This window comes from Gossypium hirsutum, chromosome D05 (genome assembly GCF_007990345.1).
Source record: "Gossypium hirsutum isolate 1008001.06 chromosome D05, Gossypium_hirsutum_v2.1, whole genome shotgun sequence".
Taxonomy (NCBI): domain Eukaryota; kingdom Viridiplantae; phylum Streptophyta; class Magnoliopsida; order Malvales; family Malvaceae; genus Gossypium; species Gossypium hirsutum.
Window position 1 is genome coordinate 13,370,816 of NC_053441.1, and position 20,690 is coordinate 13,391,505.

At 31.0% G+C, this 20,690-nt stretch overlaps 3 protein-coding genes across 10 annotated transcripts; all 3 read right to left on the bottom strand.

The window, feature by feature from the left end:
- Positions 1-868: 868 nt before the first annotated feature.
- Positions 869-2,846, bottom strand: LOC107905870 (mitochondrial inner membrane protease subunit 1). 6 transcript variants are annotated; one of them, XR_005913917.1, is made up of 6 exons: positions 2,199-2,845; positions 1,861-2,085; positions 1,668-1,778; positions 1,504-1,571; positions 1,202-1,383; positions 869-1,054 (listed from the first exon to the last, which is right to left on the bottom strand). XR_005913917.1 is itself a non-coding variant. In XM_016832646.2 (5 exons), exons 1-4 carry the CDS (start codon positions 2,283-2,285, stop codon positions 1,524-1,526), a joined length of 471 nt encoding a protein of 156 aa, XP_016688135.1. In that variant the 5' UTR covers positions 2,286-2,845; the 3' UTR covers positions 869-1,054; positions 1,504-1,523. The 6 variants fall into 6 exon arrangements, 4 of the variants coding, with proteins under 4 accessions (XP_016688135.1, XP_016688134.1, XP_040949771.1 ...); XR_001686625.2 differs by having other exon boundaries at positions 1,202-1,571; positions 2,199-2,846; XM_016832646.2 differs by lacking the exon at positions 1,202-1,383.
- A 1,139-nt stretch (positions 2,847-3,985) lies between these two features.
- On the bottom strand, positions 3,986-7,056 carry LOC107905869 (transcription factor bHLH144). 3 transcript variants are annotated; one of them, XM_041093836.1, is made up of 5 exons: positions 6,866-7,056; positions 6,291-6,425; positions 5,972-6,163; positions 5,220-5,375; positions 3,986-5,054 (listed from the first exon to the last, which is right to left on the bottom strand). In XM_041093836.1, the coding sequence occupies exon 5, from the start codon at positions 4,980-4,982 to the stop codon at positions 4,335-4,337; it is 648 nt and encodes a 215-aa protein (XP_040949770.1). In that variant the 5' UTR covers positions 4,983-5,054; positions 5,220-5,375; positions 5,972-6,163; positions 6,291-6,425; positions 6,866-7,056; the 3' UTR covers positions 3,986-4,334. The 3 variants fall into 3 exon arrangements, with proteins under 3 accessions (XP_040949770.1, XP_016688132.1, XP_040949769.1); XM_016832643.2 differs by having other exon boundaries at positions 3,986-5,375; XM_041093835.1 differs by lacking the exon at positions 6,866-7,056 and adding an exon at positions 6,682-6,824 and having other exon boundaries at positions 3,986-5,375.
- A 6,914-nt stretch (positions 7,057-13,970) lies between these two features.
- LOC107905868 (chlorophyll a-b binding protein of LHCII type 1) lies at positions 13,971-15,157 on the bottom strand. The gene has a single exon (XM_016832642.2). The coding sequence runs from the start codon at positions 14,869-14,871 to the stop codon at positions 14,074-14,076; it is 798 nt and encodes a 265-aa protein (XP_016688131.1). The 5' UTR covers positions 14,872-15,157; the 3' UTR covers positions 13,971-14,073.
- Positions 15,158-20,690: the final 5,533 nt, after the last annotated feature.

The window sequence follows — 20,690 nt, forward strand, 5'->3', positions numbered from 1 at the left end:
GTGTTTTAACCTTTGCCTGCCGTAGTCGTCTCTATTAGAAGACATTTGATATGCCACTTCGACCACACAAGAAATGTTTTTATTAGTACATAAATTGAAGCCACTATTGTAGATAGAAAGGGTGGCCACATGTGCATTAAATATATAGATGATAAAACTCTACCTAGGCTACCGCGTTCAATTTGCTAATAGGTGAATTCAATATTTGTTTCGTTTGGTGGATGTAATGATTTTCAAAAAGCAATATCCAAATATAATCTATATTGGAATCTCATGGCTTGGTAGAGTTTGGTAAGGTAAGAAATTTTAAAGAAAAAAAAAAGAGTTGAAATATGTCGTAATTCTTTACATTATTTACAAAATTTTTCGAAAATTTAATATTTCTATTTCTATTTACAATGTAACTAAAAAAATATTGTAATGAATTTAAATTTAGCAAAATGTTTAGTTTGAATTTTGAAATTTGAAATATGAAATTGGATACATGGAGAAATAGGAAGAAAACATATTCCTATATTGGTGCTGGCTAGGAAAGAGAAAATGAAAAAAATACAAAGGAAAAAAATTGTTTTAAAAAATACTTAATATCTTTTTCTCGTTACTTTTATCAATTAGAATTTAGAATAGAAAATTATAATTTTATTTTATTTTACTTTTTTCTCGAACTTTTCTTGCAATTAAAATTATTTTTCCCTTTTTTCTATTCTCGTCTTTCATCCTTTCTATTTTTTTTACTCATCCAATCATACCCAAAATGAGCTGAAGTTCAATAAGAAAGTTTATCTCTGGTCTAAATGAAAATTTCCCACTTATCGTGTCAACGTTTTAGCTTTCAACATCAAGACAACAAACTAATGGAGGTTGCAGCTCGAATAGAATCCGTCCAACTTGATATCATTTTTCTTATAAGTCAAGTCTTTATGTGGAACAAAAAAGTGCATAGCAGCATGATTCATCGATGAAAACAATACAATTTCATCATCCAACTTAAATCTTCCCTTGTTGCATAGCTTGAAAGACATTTCAGGCTGCTTCACCATCTTCCACGCTAGAACTGATGAATTTGAAGCAAAAAATACAAGTTTAACAGCAAAAGCATGCATGCATGGCAACTACACATTTTCACTATTTAAAGATTAAAAACGGAGAGCAAACTATACGTAAAAGTCTCCTGACCCGTGTCAATAATATATCATAATACCTGAGAGGAACTAAAGTCTGAAAATGCCGGTAACAACAATAATTGTTTCAAAAGGATTGCCTCTAGGGACACCAAAGATGCTTCGATAAGGAAGAGCACAACCAAATGGCAAGAAGAGACCCACTCCCCATATTTTATTTGAAAGCCCTAACATTACTCCACAGCAGACGTTTTCAAAGCATCTGACATCCCAAGAAAACAACTTACTAGACATTTTGACAAACATATATTGTGCACAAAGTCCCTTACACACGGAAAATCACAAACTTATCCAATTCCAACCCGATATAATAAGAACCTACCAATCATAGGAACACCAATTTTATTCTGGTTTGGGTGTCAAGGGTCCAAAATCTTTACGAGGCAATAACTACAAGAGGAAAAAAAAATACAGTTGGATAGTAAATGAAGATCGAATAATAAAAACTGATGTAACATGAAAACTAAGAGAAAAGGGAGGGCTAACCGTCCAAAAAGCTCTGCCTTCGAGAAGGCCATAAGGAAGAGCTCCGAAATTCCTCGAATCCTTTGTATTATAGATGTAATCTCCTTCTACCCAAACATGCCCTTTAGGAACCTAGCTAAAAGCAACAAATTACTGAATGATAATGATAATTAAGGTTTTTTTTAAGAAACACAGTAATTCTTTGAATATGTACCACGATAGTTTCGCATCTATCACCCGATTGAGGGTCGACGACGTAGGTGATTTGATCACCTTCCAATCCGATCAACCGTTTGCAGACAATCTTCCTAGGAGCCTCGGGAGATCGAAAGATCACAACATCCCCAGGTCGAAGTTTGCCGATGCGGGTCGAAATGCGCTCCACCAACAACATACTGCCTGTTACGTTTAAGGTCGGAAGCATGCTAGGACCATAAGTCTATTCAAGTACCCAGTCATTGCCCCCATATTCAGAAGCAAAATTAAAACCCAAGAAAGAAGAAACAGATTGATAAATTTGTTTTTCTGGGATAAGTCGGAAATTTTGCTTACAATAGTGACGGTGCCGAGATATTTGTTGGTAACGTAAAGCAAACAGAGGCCTCTCACTACAGCAGTAAAGCTGCTCCATTCACCCATTCTCCTCTTTTTCTCGATCGATTTTCGATTTGGGTTTATAGAAGAAGAAAGAAAATCATGGAATTGTTCAATGCCGGTAGTCGACTATTAACTTTCTTCTTCTTCTTCTTCTTTTTAAATTCTTGAATCCAACATTGCCCGTGGACCAAAAGTAATAATCCAACGCTGCCTGTGGGTTTTAGCCTACTCAAAGAATGGCCTAAAACAGTCTTAACAAAAACCCATTTTGTAAAGCTAAGATAGTATTAGCTTGAGCTTGACAGCTTTATTGCTTTTCAAATAGGTTTCTAATTAGGCTCACGTAACCGGGTTTTTCAAGAGATAAAAGTTAAAGAGGGAACGTGTTATTATTATGTAAAAGTACATCATTCCTTGCTTTGAAACGTACTGCCTAATGGTTGTCACTAGGAATTAGCTTCTTTGTCGAACATGTAGCATTTGGTTTGGTTCAATTTCAAAAAAGAAACTTCACAATGGGGCTATAATTTTATCAGCACTGGTAAAACAAATCAGCAAAGTTGGTAACCTCCGGATCCCTAATTCAAGAGAGAGACAACACACAATCAAAAAGACGAAAGATAGGTCAAAAATTGTTTTAAGTCATGCTTTGTGGACCTGAAGTTGAGTCCCTGACAAGTCTTCCCTGGATAAAGCTCCAGTCACTACTAGTTGGATTGGGTGAGTCTCCTATTTTCCATCACTAGTGGCTGAAAACCCATCGAATTGCAGTAAGTTGGCAAATGGGTTCGTTGACATAATGATAGTGGTGTTGAATTTTTTTTATTTGTTTTTGCATCACTCGCTGAATATAGCCAGCCTGTTTCCCTAAAAGTAGGCTAACAGAAAGTCAACTCTGTTAAAGTCTAGCCCACCCTGACATTTGACATGAGGCGTGCATCATTGGAACCATAGTTGCTTGGGGGTGGCCAATTCGTAAGACCATCCCGCCTCTTTCATATTATTTTTGTAGGTAGATTAGACGATACTTGTATTTTAGTCAAAGATGAAAAGACTTCCCTCCAGTTTCGACATGATTCAGCTTTACTTCTAGTCTTTCCGTAAACAAAATATAAAAAAGAGTTAACCAATTGAATCATGAAGACGCATAACAAGCTGGAACTGATGATGAGGGAAAATCCAACTTAACAAAAGTTGATAAAAGAAGTGGGTCCGTCCAACAGGCACATAACTTGGTAGGAGTTCGAAAACTGATAAAAAAGGTCGTGCTGGTGCGCCACTAACTGCACTACCTACTGGCTCAAATACAGCGATTGCGGGGGAAAGGTGCACAAAAGAAAAGCACCATGCATGCATGACAATGAGCTCTCATGTCTCTAAATATCAGCACATAAAAGGGCATATTATGTATAAAGGTATTAAGACTGACAGGTTTATGCACCTCATGCTCAAATACTGATAAACAAAATATACACAAACAGGATCGGGCACCACATAAAATGTATTAACAGACAACAGCACGTCTCTGGACTTGCAACAAATTATTTCTCAAATATAGTGTACCGTGGGGTAAAAAGAAACCACGAGAATATTAAAAAGAGATGCAAAGAAACGACATCAAACAAAGACAAAAGTCCGAGTAAAGTGGTACTCAAAAGGTTTAACAAGCATTTATAATATTTATGCAACAACGGGGAATAAACAAAAAGCAAGTAGAATAAGAAACCAGGCAGCGAAGTAACTAATACTGAATATCTTTTAAGTACATTTCATTAACATTCAAAGCAGCTACTAGTGCCATAAAGATAATGGCAACTACAAACTTAGTAGTCATATTACAGAGCCAAACTCCACCCAACCTCTCTCCCTTTCCAAGGGACATGATATATGATCTTCAGAAGTTTAAGCAACACATGCACTGGCACCATTAATACATATGCATAACTGGAAACTAAAACACACATGAATTCTAAATGCCTGTCTTCTTTATCTCTGGAACCCAAACCATCAGAGAGACGGCGAAGGATGGGTATGCAATACAGGATAAACTTGAATTCCATTAGATGAGGAAACCATTACCAGAATATGAGTTTAATCTCCATTCTTGAAATTCTCAACTCCAAGCTTCTTTACTTCAACCTTGAGAGACTTGAGGTACCGAACAGCTTCATCGAGAACGGCTACAGTACCCATCTGATCAGCACCTGGTACAATTCCCCTTAGAACCTTAACCATTTTCTTCATTTTCAGCCGCTTTTTGGGGTCAGTACCAAAACCGCTACCAGAGGATTTCAGAGTAGAAGAACATGAGCTGTTTTTTCTTGGTTTTGAGCCATAGGCAGAGTGAGAATCAGAGTCACTTTCATAATTACCAGAAGTCCGTGCTGTGCTAACTTCTTCCTCATCATAATCTTCTTGTTCCTCCTCTTCTGAGCTGAGTAGTGCATCAATATCATCTGAATCCTCTTTCAGAGAGGATGAGGTATCTTTTTCCGCATCATTAACATCTTTAATGTCATACTTTCCATCAAGGTAAGTTGCAAAAACATTTAATCCATGACCATTAAATTTGTTTGCAACAGCAGGATTGAACATTATCTGGTTTCTATGATCATTCTGATTGAAGATAACGAAATTTTTGGGACAAACCTCTGAGGGTTGAAACTCAATGCCATGGAGGGGTGGCAATGGCTTAGCACATGGAGGAAAAACTGTACCAAAAGCAGAAGGAACCGGCATGTGAATGTAATTATCATCCACGTGATCTGCAAGTCTGGGCACTGCTTTTGGGGAGTAAAACTGTTGATCACTCTGCATCGAAATTTCTACTTAATCAAGAGGTTCACAACAAAAGATTGCTTCTTGGCTTTGAACGTGAAGTTATTCAGCTTTTAAGTTGGAAGAAGATTTATAACTAAATTACGGTGAGACAAAAATCTAAACTACTGGATCGCCATTACAATATGTCAAAGCTACCTATCCCAAATTTGCCATCAACACAATCAGATGTTCCATTCTATCACAGCCTCACACATAACACAACCGAACGGCACTCTCCCAGATCCCAATTTCCAAGAGTTCTGTAATACCAGACTACGTAACAGGCTTAAGCAACTGACGGAAATACTCTGCCTGCAATAGCATATAAAAAAGTCAATATAACCATAAAACTTGCACGAGTAATATGTGCAGCAAAAACAAAAAGATACTTTGTCGATCATATTTATAAGAACAGAAACTTTAGTCCTGCTTAGTATTTTGGAGTCACTTGACAATTTCTATTTCATTAAGCCTGCTAAAAATGGCCAAAAGTCTATGTACTGTACATGTCCAGATCTGTTGACAAAGGGAAATCCACAACAACACGGATATACAAATGATAAACATCTTTCATTACTCAAATTTGAATATAACTTCTTTCTCTACAGCCATAACAATTGCATGTATGCCCACATAAATGTGCTTTGTGTTCGTGGTTGTTGTAGTTCATTTGCTTGTGTGCATTAATAAGACAGATTTTTCCAATCAGTTATTTGACAAACTAGAGATCAAGAGGCCTACTCAACCTAATCCAGACATACTACAGCAACATTAGTGATGGGACAATATATGACATGGCACATAGATTTATCTAAGACAGCCTTTCATGCATTTCCAAGGACACAAACATATAAAATATAACAGGATGGAACATCAACATGAAATTTGAAACAAGAAAACATATTTACCTGACAAACTTGAACTAGCTTATAGTATGCAATAACACCAACGCTCATTTTAATTTTCCCAACTTCCTTAATTGCTCGATATCTCTTTATGGTTACCGAAATGTACATTCTCACACCTCCAACCCAAAATTTTCCAATTGCGAACGAAAGTTGAAGGAACCCTATCCCCTTTCAAATTCAATCGAAATTCACCTACAACAGTAGAATAACAACAGATAGATACATGATGCACATTACAATGTAAATTCTTTTTTTATTCTGGAAATTATAAGGCAGGCAAAAGATCATGAACAGAACTTTTCAGATTAAGAGAACTCACCAGAAACAAATAAAATTACAGTATGACAAGAAAGAAAACAACTAAGCGCACGCAGTTGACGAAAGACCACGGCATTTTGTTAGACTTTGATTCAACCCCGAAGTGATTATTGAAGAACAAATCCAAGTCTTTTGCCTGCCAAAAAAAGATAAAGGAAGTAGGAGTTAAAATCAAACACAGTTACACAAGCACTTACATTAAGAAACCAGGGGATCTGCAGTAAAAGAGGAATGAAGTAAACAAAAGGATCAATGATAATTCAAGCTCAGTGGAACTAAAACTCAAAACGGAAAATTAAAATCAAAGAAAGTAGTTCTATTTGGTAGCAGATATAGATCTAGGAGAAATTTAGAAAACGAAAGCACTGAAGATTTAATATAGAAAAACTCACTTTCCATTAAAAAAAATCACAAATTCCTCAGTGGAACTATATGCACGAATTGCAGATAAATTAGAGGGGGAAAACACAGAGACTAACAAAAATACTACCATTAAAATATATATGATACCTATTTTTTAAGGGGGAAACGTAAATAATCTAGATAACGAAAAGGAAAAAAAATGAAAAAACTTACAATAAAAAAAAACACAGAGAAACAAAAAAAGTGAATCGAAGGACAGGAAGCAGCCAAACAAGAGAGGAAGGTAATAGGGAAAACTGGTCTGAAAAAGCCCCTGGATTTGCGCTGAAGAAAGCTGCAGAGTTTTAATTAAGGGAGTGAAGATAGTGAAATTCTGGGTAAGAGCAATTAATTTTCATTATATTTTTTATATAGGGATTTTGATATTGAGATGTGTGCAGTTCGGAGTCAAACGCGGTAGGATTTGAGCCGTCGGATTTGGGGCATTTCCGTGTAATGCGGAAGGGAAAGTGACCGTTGGATGCACGCGTGACAGAGAGGAACCAGTGGGGCTCACGAGGTTTGACGATTTATGCGTTATCGTGGAATCGACTCTTCTTCTCATTTGCTTTTTGTTTTTCGTTTTTTTCTCAATAATCCTTTGTAGATTACTTGTATTATTATTTTGTCTAATCAAGTCTTAAGAACAAACTTTAGGGTGGGAGTGGGGCGGGGGTAAACGTCTTCTAAACTTCTAATCACTTTACTAGTAATCTATCTAATTTTTTTATTATTAAACTATTTTTACAATTAATTAATTGTGTGATTGAATTTGGTGTTATTAATTGTGTGGACACTTCTTCAATTACAATGAAATCAATACATTTTTTAAATCGAGTCAGCGGTAATTAGGTATTTTCTTCTTTTTTTTAATTTTTAAAATGTTTGAAATAATCTTCCACCTAAAAATTCAACATTTATAAATGTGTAATTAAGTTCGCCTTACAAAATAAAAGAAAATTACTAAAATAATTTTACTTATTTCAATTTATAATGAATTCTTTTTCTTATCTATAAAAATCAATAAAAATTTATAGAAATTAATATTTGAACTTATATCAACCATATTCATAATTTTTTTTTCGCTTCAACAAAAAATTTATTTTAATATTTTATTACACAAATTATTTCACTCACATTGTTTGTTTATTTCATTTTATGAACTTTCGATGATTCTAGATGTTCTGTTAATAGCTTTCTACAAGTAAGCTCGATATCAACCCAATAAATTTGACAATTGAAGTGCATTTAATATTATTAATCTGATGTATTTATTTATTTAAATTTTATTTTACTCACAATTTAAACAATTTTCTTATTTTAATTCAATACATATTGTATATGTGCTATTACTAATTTCAAACTTTGCATTTCATTATTTATTATATGTTATTTTTAAATGCTCGTTTATGTTTTAAATACGTAATTTCTACATGTATACAAGCGTAATAAAATTTTTAGTTTTAATTAAATTACTAAAAAATACTTATCATTTAATTATTTTAAACAAATTTTTATGTGTAAAATATTTATTTTTTCACCGCCATATTTTCTAGTGTTGATTAAATTTATTATAAATCTATATTAATATAAAACTCTTTAACTGAATTTGATATTATAAGTCAAGTTAGATTAATTCGATAAGTAAATAATTAATCCTAAAAATAATATAAATTCATAAAATGTAAATAAAAACCCTAATTTAAACTTTTAAAATTTCAGGTTAAAAAACTTCTCAATCTCTCATAAAGTACACACTTAACTTTAAACTATATTATGGCATAGTTAGGATGGGGTATAATTTTTGACATAACAAATCTATTTATAAAGAAAATTAATGCAAATAAATAAATAAGGATTTAGTTAAAATAATAAAATTGAAATGATATAAAACCATATTTTTTTAGGTCAAAATTCCATAATTTTTTATTTCCCTAGATTGTATGGAAAAATATAAAACTACAAACACCAATATACCATCATACTAATATTTCTTACTTTGTAAATGAATGATTTTTTGGTAATTTTCCAACTAAATTGAGGCTCGATTGATAGGTTATAGCTAAGATGTCAAAATCAACCCAATCGATGAAATCAATAGTTCGTCTGGTTCAACTAGTGGCATAAAATTAGATGTAGACCCAACAGTTTGTGAATCAATTAAAAAAAACTAACACAATAAATATAACGGTTGAATAGTTTATTTTTTAAAAATAATTTGTCTTATTTTTATGTTTTTCTTTTAATTCTTTTGCTTAATCATTGTTGAACCAACGATCGAATCGATCAAAACCAATTGATTCGAGAATCAATGGTCTAGGATCTATTTGATCACCTGTTTGTTTTTTATAACATCGGTGACACCAACTCAAGCAAACAATTTACCATTTATTTAAAATAAAAATATAATCAATCAATCAAACAAGCTATATTGTTGTTTAATTTTTACTATATTTAAGTTATTGATGGAAACCAACTCAGTTGAAAAGGGACTAAATGTCTCATCGTTTAACCAAATATTTACTATAAGGTCCCTTTGGATAAGCGTCTACCTCCAGTGCGGTGCGTTTAGTTTTCCTTTTATCTCACATTATAGTATCTAATCTCGCTGCCACTGCTGTTTGTACACTAACCGCAAGTAAACGCACCGCCCATTCAAAGGTGAAACATAAATATAATTAAAAAATGACTAAAAAATTAATCATATTTTTTTACAAAATCAATTATATTCTAATAAAAATATTTTCCTCTTTCTATTTTTTTTATATAAATTCAATAAAAATTGGCGCATAATAAAATTAGAACTTAAAATAATAACATTTAAATATTTGATTTTATCTTTTTCAACCTATACATTATTTAATATTTAAAAAGTATATTAATCCATCCATGTGTTGTAATCCAGCTTTTAGTACCTAATCCTTTCCATCGCGTAAAAAATGTGCACAGACAGAAGCATATAAAATAAATTTACAAAAACCAAATGAGGTACTCTCTCTTTAAATATATAAAACTTACAATTGTGATGAAATCTCCTTCTTTTACATAGAAATAGAATCTTATTTTCGTGGTCCCATTATTCTCCTCATCCAATTCATTTGTTGGAGGAAAAGACTAAAGAGTTTTTAGGTCTCTCAAAGTTCGAACATCCGCTCATTCCTACTAAAATCAAGATGTTAATTAAGGACGAGATTCCTCACAACATCACTTTGATTTTCTTTTAATCACATATTCTAAAAAATTAAATTAAACGACCTTGTCAACATAAAAGGATTGTTTTTAAGCAAAACTATATTATCAAGTACATAAACTATCATTGTAATTTAACCTCCAATAAAATTTGATTATTTTTAAAATAAAATATTATTTTCACGTATATTGTGATTAATGCATGCGTATAAACAAAATCAAAATATTAGAGATACATGATTTACAATAAAGAAAAGAGCAATTTCACGTGAAGGTATTGTGGGCAACAAACATTCATGTTTGATGGCTTTGGGCAAATATTTCCATCAAATTCCTTTTCTTTCCAAACTCGTGTTCGTAATTTGATTACCCAGGGAGCAAATTTAAATTCCAACTAGAACAGCTCAACAATCTCTGGGAAAATTACGTCCCTTTCCAAACATCTGAAAATTCCTAAAGCTCTCATGTCGCCCTCTCACCACTCTGCAAAATCTTTCCTCTTCCCCCCCATTGGAACTTCTTTGTTGAAGTTTCAGGTATGAAATGTGGAGTCGAAGCTCTAATATCTCGGCTATCATTTACTTTGATTACGAGTTGTGGTGCCATTGTTTCTTCGACTTTGTGATGATTTCAAAGTTGTAATTGAATTCAATCTCAAATTTCAGGGTTCGTGGTGATTTCATATTCTTCACTGGATTTTAATTTGTTTAAAGATTGAGGTAAGTTTTCATGAGATTATTTTCAATCAATATTAAAGATTTTTAGCTTCGAAATGAGATTTTATCATTAATAACCTACCTCAAGGACAACCTGCGAGCCCAATAAAAAAATTGTGTGCGCGCGTGTGTGTTTTTTTTTACTCTCAGATTTTATCTTACTAAATTTTCACTGTTCTTTCTTGCGGGGTGAGGTTTCAAGACTTTATGTATAATTTTGTTTACTAGAAGTTTTCTTCTTTAGAGATTTCATGAAGCTTCCGATTTTTACTTTTAGATAGAATTGTGGACGTGGGCGTTAACAATGTTATCTTTAATCTTTAGCAGGGGCATAAACAACGGGCTAATTGGAAATGATATAAAATAAAATATACATGTATGTTTCATCCAAAAGTAGGTTGGTAGAAAATTTAAATAGTCCTTACAACATCCACAAATAAGTTTAATTTTAATATAATTCAAGAGCTCGGGCAACTTACATGCAATGCATAAATGCATCTCTTTGTAAGAGAAGTCGGATTGTATTTTAGTTTTTTATTAAAAAAATAAGTAAATTAGTCTTTGCACGTAAACTAATCATTCTGTTAAAAATTTCATTAATTTTACTGTTAAAAATTAGTCATTGTATGTTAGCACAAGGTAGATGTGACACACCATGTGTTATATAATGACAAATTTTTAATAGTAGAAATTAATAAAAATTTTAATAGAAATAACTAGTCAACCATTTGATCTAATATACAAAGACTAATTTATTCATTTTTTAAATAATAAAACAAAATATAATATAACTCTTAATACCTGCATTTTGACAGCAACTCAAAATCAAAAGCATTATTCTAAATAACTTCTTCTCATCCTAGTTAATGCATAGTATATTGGTTCGAAGCATCTATATTGGAAACCGTTGAGAAGCATCAAGATATATAACCACAGTAGAATCAATTTCAATATCCAGATATTCAATATTAAACAATTTGTAACACATAACTTTGCATTGACTCAGGTTATAAGCACAAACTTACTTCTTCCACCCTTCTTCCTCCCTTTCCTTTTTAGAGTGAGTTTGGATGGGCGATAGATTTACATATGAGTAGTTTAAAAATAACAGTTGTAGCGAAATTAAATACTGTAGCGATACTATAACGTGAGACAAAAAATAAACTAAATGCATCGTATCACACCCCACCACCCATCCAAACCCATCCTTAATCACAAACGAAACACTTTATTTGTATTTTTCTCTAATTTTAAGAATTTTAATCCCACTGCCCGTTGACTAAATAATAATTCAATCTCTTAACTATTAATATTATCATTCCCAATATATATTTATACTTCACCCCTCAAATTTTTCCAATGATGTTTGTTTTCTTAATTTGACCCTACTATGATATTTAGCTTCAAATTATAATTTCTTAAAACTTTGGTCTAAACCTCGTTTATTAATATTAGTTTAATTATTTATATTTTAATGTTTAAAAATTAAATAGATAAATTATAGCAATTACTAGGCGTATATATATATAACTTTGTATATCACACCTTGATGGTTCGCTATTTAAGTTGGCTCATACTTTATAAATAATGGGCGACAAGATTACCCTCATCCCATTTCAAGCTGGGCTTAAGTGAAGTTTTAAAAAATGGAGTAACAATGCAATTTTGACCCGTTGTCATAATTCAGAAAACAACAACAACAACATGGCCACGATCTCTACAGAGTGCAATGAAAACATGTAAATACAGTAATTATTAGAAGTTTTAATTTTTATTTTCTGATTGTTACCTTTTGTACCATACATGTGCCACTTAAAATAGTTCATTAGTAGCTTGTCTAAAATTTTTGATAAGTTTTAGGTATTATGTCTATATTATTTTCAGATTCAAAAGGTAAGTGTTAGAGAATATTCAAAATTTATAAAATCTATTACATATTAAAAAAACCATATATTCATAAAAGAATCATCCCTACTTTTAATCTATCTTTTATTATTTTAGTTTAGTAGTGAGATTTGGGTTGATTTGATCTAATTTAAATCGGTCGGTGGCTGAATCTAGTTTGGTTGGAGGTTGGTTAATGAGTTTTTAAAATTTCAATTATCGGTTAATTCAGTTTGAAATTAGGTAATTAATTCGAAATATTTGTTGTTTTCAAAATTTATATAATATTTGGTTGTTAACTTTCAAGACTCATGTAGTGTTTCTAATGTCTTATTTGTTGTTTTCATCTCCATTTAAAGTTTTTTTGAACTATTAAATAAAAAAAAGAACATTAATAATGTATTTTTTATATGTTTTATACTTATTTTAACCAAAAGAAAAAAAAACATATAAATTCCGGTTAACTCGGCCGGTTAACCAAAATATTTCGATTCGATTAATATATTTAAAAAAAACTTCAATCCGATTAATTATTAAAGATTTTTACATTTCAAATAATTCAATTAATAAATATTAACCAAACCGACTATTTTATCACACTTACTCTCTCTTAGTTTTGCACCAACTATTACGTTTTCTTGCACCCTCAAGTTAAGGTAATTTAAACTAGGAATTCTTTTAGTTTCCCCCACTTTTGTTGGTTGAGACTTGAGAGAGGCTTTGCCTCAATAAAAAGTTATTGTTTTTATTCCAATTAACTTTTTACCTCGTTGCTTTTCATGCTACAAGTCATAGGACATTAATATAGCTTTAGCCACTGATTTTCCTCACCCAATTTAATCTTTCAAGTTAGCTCCATCAATCTTTTTCTTCTTTTTTTTTTGTTTTTTTTTTGGTTCTAAAAAGAATGGGCTTTTACTTCCAAAGAGGGAGAACTAGAAATTGAAAACGTTTCCACTTACTCCAAGTGAAGTCTGAATTTTTTTTCTGTAAGGTCGGATTTGAATCATTACTAATTTTATTATCACTATATTAAAAGAAAATTTTACAATTTCCCTGGGGATAAAACTATAAACTTTCTAATTTTGAAGAGACTGGAGGTGAATTTTAAATTCTAGAGGAAGTCAATATGCAAATTTACCCATTAAATTAATTTAATATTTTATAAAGTTAAAAAAAGACTAAAAAGGAAATGATCATTTATTGGGTAACGTTGGCAAAGGAGAATAGTAGTAGGGAAAACCAATATAAAATATCTATAGAATGAAACCATATGCAGAAGAACAGTCTTTATATATCTGATAGATTGTAGTGACTCTTGGAGCTGCTGTTATCACATAATTCTCCCATTGTTTCGTGTAAGATTATTATGCAGGCCCAGATGCTATATTCAACACTTTTTAATCAATCATTTTCTTTTTCGAAATAAAATGAAGATGAATAAGATGATTAAAGCTGTGAAAAGAAGGTAGGCAAAATGCAAATGCATGTTTAGCACATAAAAATTCACCTCATGCTCTCATTGATTTGCAACAAATTTACATCACATCAACAGAGAAAACTTCAAACACAAATCACTCTCACCATCTAATCTCACTTTCCGGGAACAAAGTTGGTGGCGTAGGCCCAGGCATTGTTGTTAACTGGGTCAGCAAGGTGGTCAGCCAAGTTCTCCAATGGTCCCTTTCCGGTGACGATGGCTTGGACGAAGAATCCAAACATGGAGAACATAGCCAATCTGCCGTTCTTGATCTCCTTCACCTTAAGCTCAGCGAATGCCTCTGGGTCGTCAGCAAGACCCAATGGGTCGAAGCTGCCACCTGGGTACAAGGGGTCGGTCACCTCACCGAGAGGCCCGCCAGCAATACGGTAACCCTCAACAGCTCCCATCAAGATAACTTGGCAAGCCCAGATGGCCAAGATGCTTTGAGCGTGGATCAAGCTTGGGTTTCCCAAGTAGTCAAGCCCACCTTCGCTGAAGATCTGAGATCCGGCCTTGAACCACACAGCCTCACCGAATTTGACTCCATTCCTAGCCAAAAGCTCAGGGAAAACACACCCAAGAGCACCCAACATAGCCCACCTACAGTGGATGACTTCGAGCTCACGGTTCCTGGCAAATGTCTCTGGGTCCGCCGAGAGTCCAGCAGTGTCCCAACCGTAGTCACCAGGGAATTCTCCGGTCAAGTAAGATGGAGGCTCACCAGATAGTGGACCCAAGTACAAGACTCGGTCAGGACCGTACCATGGACTTCCAGAGGGAGCAGCCTTGGTAGCGGTTTTCCTCATGGAAACACGGCCATTGCCTTGGATTTTAGGGGCGGAAGGAGAGAGCTTGACGGCCTTTCCGGCGAAAGATGGGGAAGAGAGAGCCATGGTTGCAGCCGCCATTCTGAAGGGGAAAGATGATCTCGGGTGATGGGAGTTTGTGGTATAAGTTTTGAGAGTGATGGAAAGGGGGCAATGCGCAGGGATTATATAGGGAGCTGTGGGCGAGGTTCCTCAATCCTTATCTAGGCCAGTATCTATATCTCTCATTTCATTGGGGGCTCAAGATTTCGATATTTTCTTTGGATTTTCCACTTGGCACTCTTTCCATCCACAAAAACACTTAACGGGCAGTAGCCGATGCCAGTATCTATCTTTTTTTTTTTTTAATTCTCATTTTGTCTTTGAAATTTGAATGCACAGTTGGAGATTTTGACACTCACTATAATTAAATATTGACAACCACAAATTATTAGGACAATAAACGAGTTTTGAAAGAGAGAAACTTGTTGAGCCCATATGCAGTAAATTTGTTCTTCAAGTTATGATGTTGAAATGATGGCAGCAAAATACAAGTCACTGAGTTTGAGTGGCTGTTAAGATATTTATGTAAAATATCTACATGGGGAAAAATATCTTGCGTTGCAGCAGTAGCACCATGAAAAATACTTGAAATAGATCAAATCTGTACAAACTTTATGAACCAAATTCACCCCCTCCCCAGTAGGCTAAATTTAGTATGGAGACAGAGTTCCTTTTGTCAAGCAGGAACAGATAAACAATTTACGGTTGATAAGAAGCCAATCAGCCATTTAAAAAGCTTCCAAATCTTAGCTTTGATCATTGTTATTTCTTTTTCTAATTTTGTGTTGTGTTTATAGTTGAAGCATTTACGGTATTCTGCAAAATAAGGGCAACATTATATAGACAGTGAAATGGAAATATATGTTTCTAAATGCAGACTGTTAGTATTGTTAACGTGATAACGAGCTTAGCCTTGGAACAATTTTCTCAGGAAAAAGTTAGGATTTTTCCTATTTTGGTACAACTCAAAAGCGTTATCTTATGATTATCAATGTCTGAATTCCTATTGGTTTGTAACATTTGGGATGTCTATTTTGCAATGTCCAGTTGGAGTAATTTTGGTGAAGCTGATCTATCGAAAATCTCAACCAATTTTTGAAGTGTTATTTGTTGCTCCAATGAGATAATGCCACTTGTTATGGTCGGATATATATTCCCCAATACCATATCTGCTTGGAACAAACATTATTTTATTTGTTTTTTTTTTACTGTTTGCTTACAGATTAATGGTTGACAGAAACAAGAATCACGGAATTTAAAAAGAAAAAAAGAATTAATTAAGTTTTTTCATGAGCATTCAAATTTTTAAATTGTATTAATTAAGCCTTTTTACTATTATTTATTTATTTTTAATCATTACTGTCAATGATAACAATTTCTAACCTATTATTGCCAGTTAGTAAAAAATTAAAAAATTTCAAAAAAAATTATTTGAACTTTTTATATCTAGAATAAATTTGGACAAATAAATAATTATTTGTGTAGGTTCATCTTGGATTTAATCTTTTAAAAAAAATATAAATTTTAAAATTAATAAAAATGTTAAATAAAATTCAAAATAGAAAATTATTTAAATGTTTAAGTCCAAAATTATATAAAATTTTAAAAATATTAATTTTTCTTAAAAATATGAAATGTGTATCAATGTTTTAATTTTACTGTAACTTTTAGACTATAAAAAAAAAGAATAGATCGTATATATATAATTTTAAATTTTATTGATTCTATTTATAAAGTTAAAAAAAATGAGTATAAATGTATCTCAATTGTATTCTTACACGTGTAGCACTAAAAGTACTTGAACAAACTAATAGATATTACAATTTACTAAAATAAATAAATTAGTTCTATGAACATTTCAATCGAGTATATTAATAAAAATTTTATTTCTAAAAAACAATTTGAAAGAATTTTAATATTACTAAATTTGAAAAGAGTTTTAAATATAAAAAATTAATCAAATAATATGAAGAATAATAATTTAAAAGGTAAACTACGTTGGTGGTGTTAGGTAGGTTTTATTTTGGTTACTCAATTTAAAATATTTTCAATTTCGTCACTAGCATTTTTAAAATTTAAAATTTTAATCCCTACCGTTAAATACTTAACGAAAAGTTGACGTGGGCCATTTTTATTGGCCTAATAATAAATTTAGTCTTTCAATACTTACACATTTTATCAATTCAATTTGATTCTTAATCTAATAATTTAACAAATTTACAAAATTTGTCATTTAGTTCTAATTCTAAAAAATTGAATAAATTTAGCTTTATATATTTACAGAATTTAAACCTTTAGAATTAGATTAAATTAACAAATTTTGTTTGAGTTTCAGAGTGCGGAGAAGACCGAAGTTAAAATGATCAAATTTTATTGGATGATGTAGGTCTCTTATAAAATTCCCTAAAAATCCCTTCATTAGGAATTTGAACTTTAGAATTTTTATTTAGATTTCAAAAATAGTAAATTAAATGGTAAAATAGTTAGATATGTAATATTTAAAGCCCAAACTAATAACTAGGGTAGAAGAAGTACCTGATTTATGTAATATAAGTTTTTTCTTAGAATACAATTAAAATGTTTTGATATTTGAGGATCAATTTATAATATGAAATGTAGTTTGAGGATGTTAATGCAATTAACTCTTTCTAGATATTCAAGCGATAATTGTATGTACATGGCTGATGCCTTTGTTAGTGAGGGATCCAGCTTGGAAGGGTAACTGCAATCTGTTTAATCCGTTGGTTCGATAACTTTTTTTAATTAACTTAAATCATTTAAATCGACTTTGATTCAGTTCGTAAAGTAAATTTTTCCAGTAAATCGAGGTTGGATTATTAGGTTGAGTTTATACGATTATATATTTATTATATAATATAAAATATAGATATATTTATATAATTTAAAAATAATATAAAATAAGTTAACTTTTTCGATCAATTCAATTTCAAGTTTCAAAAATTAATAACTGACCAAATTAATCGATTAAGTCGAGGCCAAAACTAACCAATTCACTCACTTGACTAAACTGAAATTAAAAAAAAAAAACTGAATGAGTCATTTTTTTCGATTTTTTCAACTAAAACTGAAAATTGGTCTCCATAAATATGATAGTCTAAAGTTCAAAGATTCAATGTTTCTACAAGGTAAACTTAAGGATTTCGGTGGGAAAGTACTTTTCCAATTAGTGATGAATATATTGCTTTTAAAAAGTGTTTTTTCGTCTAAATAAAAAAGTTGAGATTCGGATGCTTTTGACTTTTGCTCTCATCTTTTGCGTTTTGAAGTGAAATGATCAAAATACCATTATTTATAGTAATTATATTTAAAATGTATATAAAAAATTAGTTTCATTTATATTTTTTATATCATTATATTAAATTATTTAAATATCATTTATCATTATATTAATTTACTTAAATATTATTCATAAATATCGTTATATTAAATTATTCAAATATCATTCATCATTAGGTATAAAATTTTAAAATATTTTATTTTTGTATCATTAATTTTAGAAGTAATTTATATTAATAACTCAAAAGGTGGTTGGAATTTATATTTCATGTATCATTATATTAAATTATTTAAATATTATATAAATTAATTAATTTTTTTCTTTCCAATATCATATTTAAAATAGATATTTTAATTTTCAATCACAATTTTTGATAACAACATCAAACATTTAAAATTAACAAACCATATTTTTTTCATAAAATTTTCAAAAACATTTTTCAACACAGTAATAATGGGGAACTAAGCCTTCATTTCTAAGGGCTAAGAAGGGTTGGATGGTTAGTTATGTCAGGTTAATCCAATCTGTTTTGAGTTGGGTTTGTGTTTAAATTTTTTAATTTTGGGTTGGTCTGATTCAATCTGTTTTATTGTTTAAAAAATAAAATACATAAAAAATATTTTTTTATTTTTATAATTAAATTTATACTATACCTCCTAATTTTTTTAATAGTTAGTTATATGTCTTGCAATTAAATCTGTTTAAGGGTTGAGTTCTCTGTTTAAATTAGAAAATTTATTTGAAATATAAAAATGTTTAAATAAAAATAATAAGCTTGTAACAACCTAATTTTTAGTGGTATCAAAACAGTGATTTGGGATCACTAAATCCGACAAGTAAGCTTGAAAATTTAATAAATTAATAATTATGGGTCAAATGTGAATTTAAAAGAATATTTGAATTAGTGAATTCTGTGATTTAGTGAATTTTGTGATTTAAAAAGAATTTAATTGGTAAATTGGGTCTAAAGCAAGGTATCGAGACCTCGAATTCATAAGTCGAGCCATAAATATTTTTTTAAATATTTATGGAGTGTCATTGAGTTAGTATAAAAGTTTCGTTAGAAAATTTTAATGTTTGGATAGTCAATTAATTAAAAAAGACTAAATTGAAAATAGTACAAAATTTGTTAAATTGTGATTAAATAGTTTTGGGCAAGAAAATCAGCAAGAAAATAAGGAGAAATAAGGGAAAAATTGGAAATTTTGCAAATTAAACATATAAAATAAAGACAAAATTGAAAAATCTAGAGATATTATCATTTTTCTTCAGCCAAAACGCCATAGGAGAGAGTTTTCAAGCTGGTTTTTCATATTTGTCATCATGTAAGTTCAATTATTGCTTTTTCTTTGTAATTTTTCATGTTTTGTGACTTTTACAATTAAGTCCAATTATTGAATTCATTTGTTTTTGATTCTATGAATGATTTTGATTCTTTGAAAGTTACCATGAGTGAGTACTGGAATTTTATGATGAATTATTATAGATTTTAAGCTTTAATTTTATTATATTATGATTTTATTAATTGATTTTAGTAGAAAATGATTTTTAGGACTTAATTGTGAAAAAGTTAGGAATTGGGATTTTGTACTGAAATTCTGAATATCAAAGGCTGTATAATAGCCTAAAATTATTAGATAAAGTGTTATTTGAGGAAAAAAAATTAGTTCAATTAAAGTGTTAATTGAGTAGGGACTAGATTGTAAAAACTGTAAGTTTTGGGGTAAAAGTGTAATTTCAAAAATTGAAGGGCATAAATTATGAAGTGAATTAGTATTGAGTTAGATGCTAATGAATGGAAAAATTTATATTATAGATCGGGAATCTGAAGATAAATGCGGAAAAGAGAGTATTAAAATAGTCTTTGAACTTTTACAAATCCTACAAATTGGCCTAGGTAAGTTCATACGGTTGAATTTTTATGGTTAATTGTTAATGTGGGAATGATATATTGTATCAATTCGTATATTGTTTTTGAATTATGTTTATGGTAAAAATGAGAAAAAAAATGAGATTGTTAGTTTAAATTAAAGGATACGTAGGATTGAGTACATACGTTCTGTAATCAGTGATGAATTGACGAATAAGCCCATGGTGAATCCATGGAAAAATTGTGAAAAGTAGGTATGTTTCAGTGAAGAAATCCATACTAAGTTGTGAAAAGTATGTATGGTGTTTCAGTGAAGAAAACCATACTGAGTTGTGAAAAATAGGTATGGTATTCCAGTGAAGGAAACCATACTGAGTTATAGCATTGTAAAATATTCAAGCAAATCGTGGCACCGGGCAAACGATGTACTCAAATCCGTAAGACGATCCTTAATTTGACAAGTATTTGTAAGTGCAATTGAAGCTGAATGTTGGAATACAAGTTGATATTTAATATTGAGCTCAATTGAGTAAATTCATTGTTTGAGATTGTGGTTTGCAGGAAATGTTGTATTATACTTTGAAATTTCATGAATGCTATGGTATGTTATTTTATATGAATGTTATTAAACTGAGATAATTGTGAAAATATAAATGTTTGAATAAAAGTTCTAATTTAGTGGAACATTGG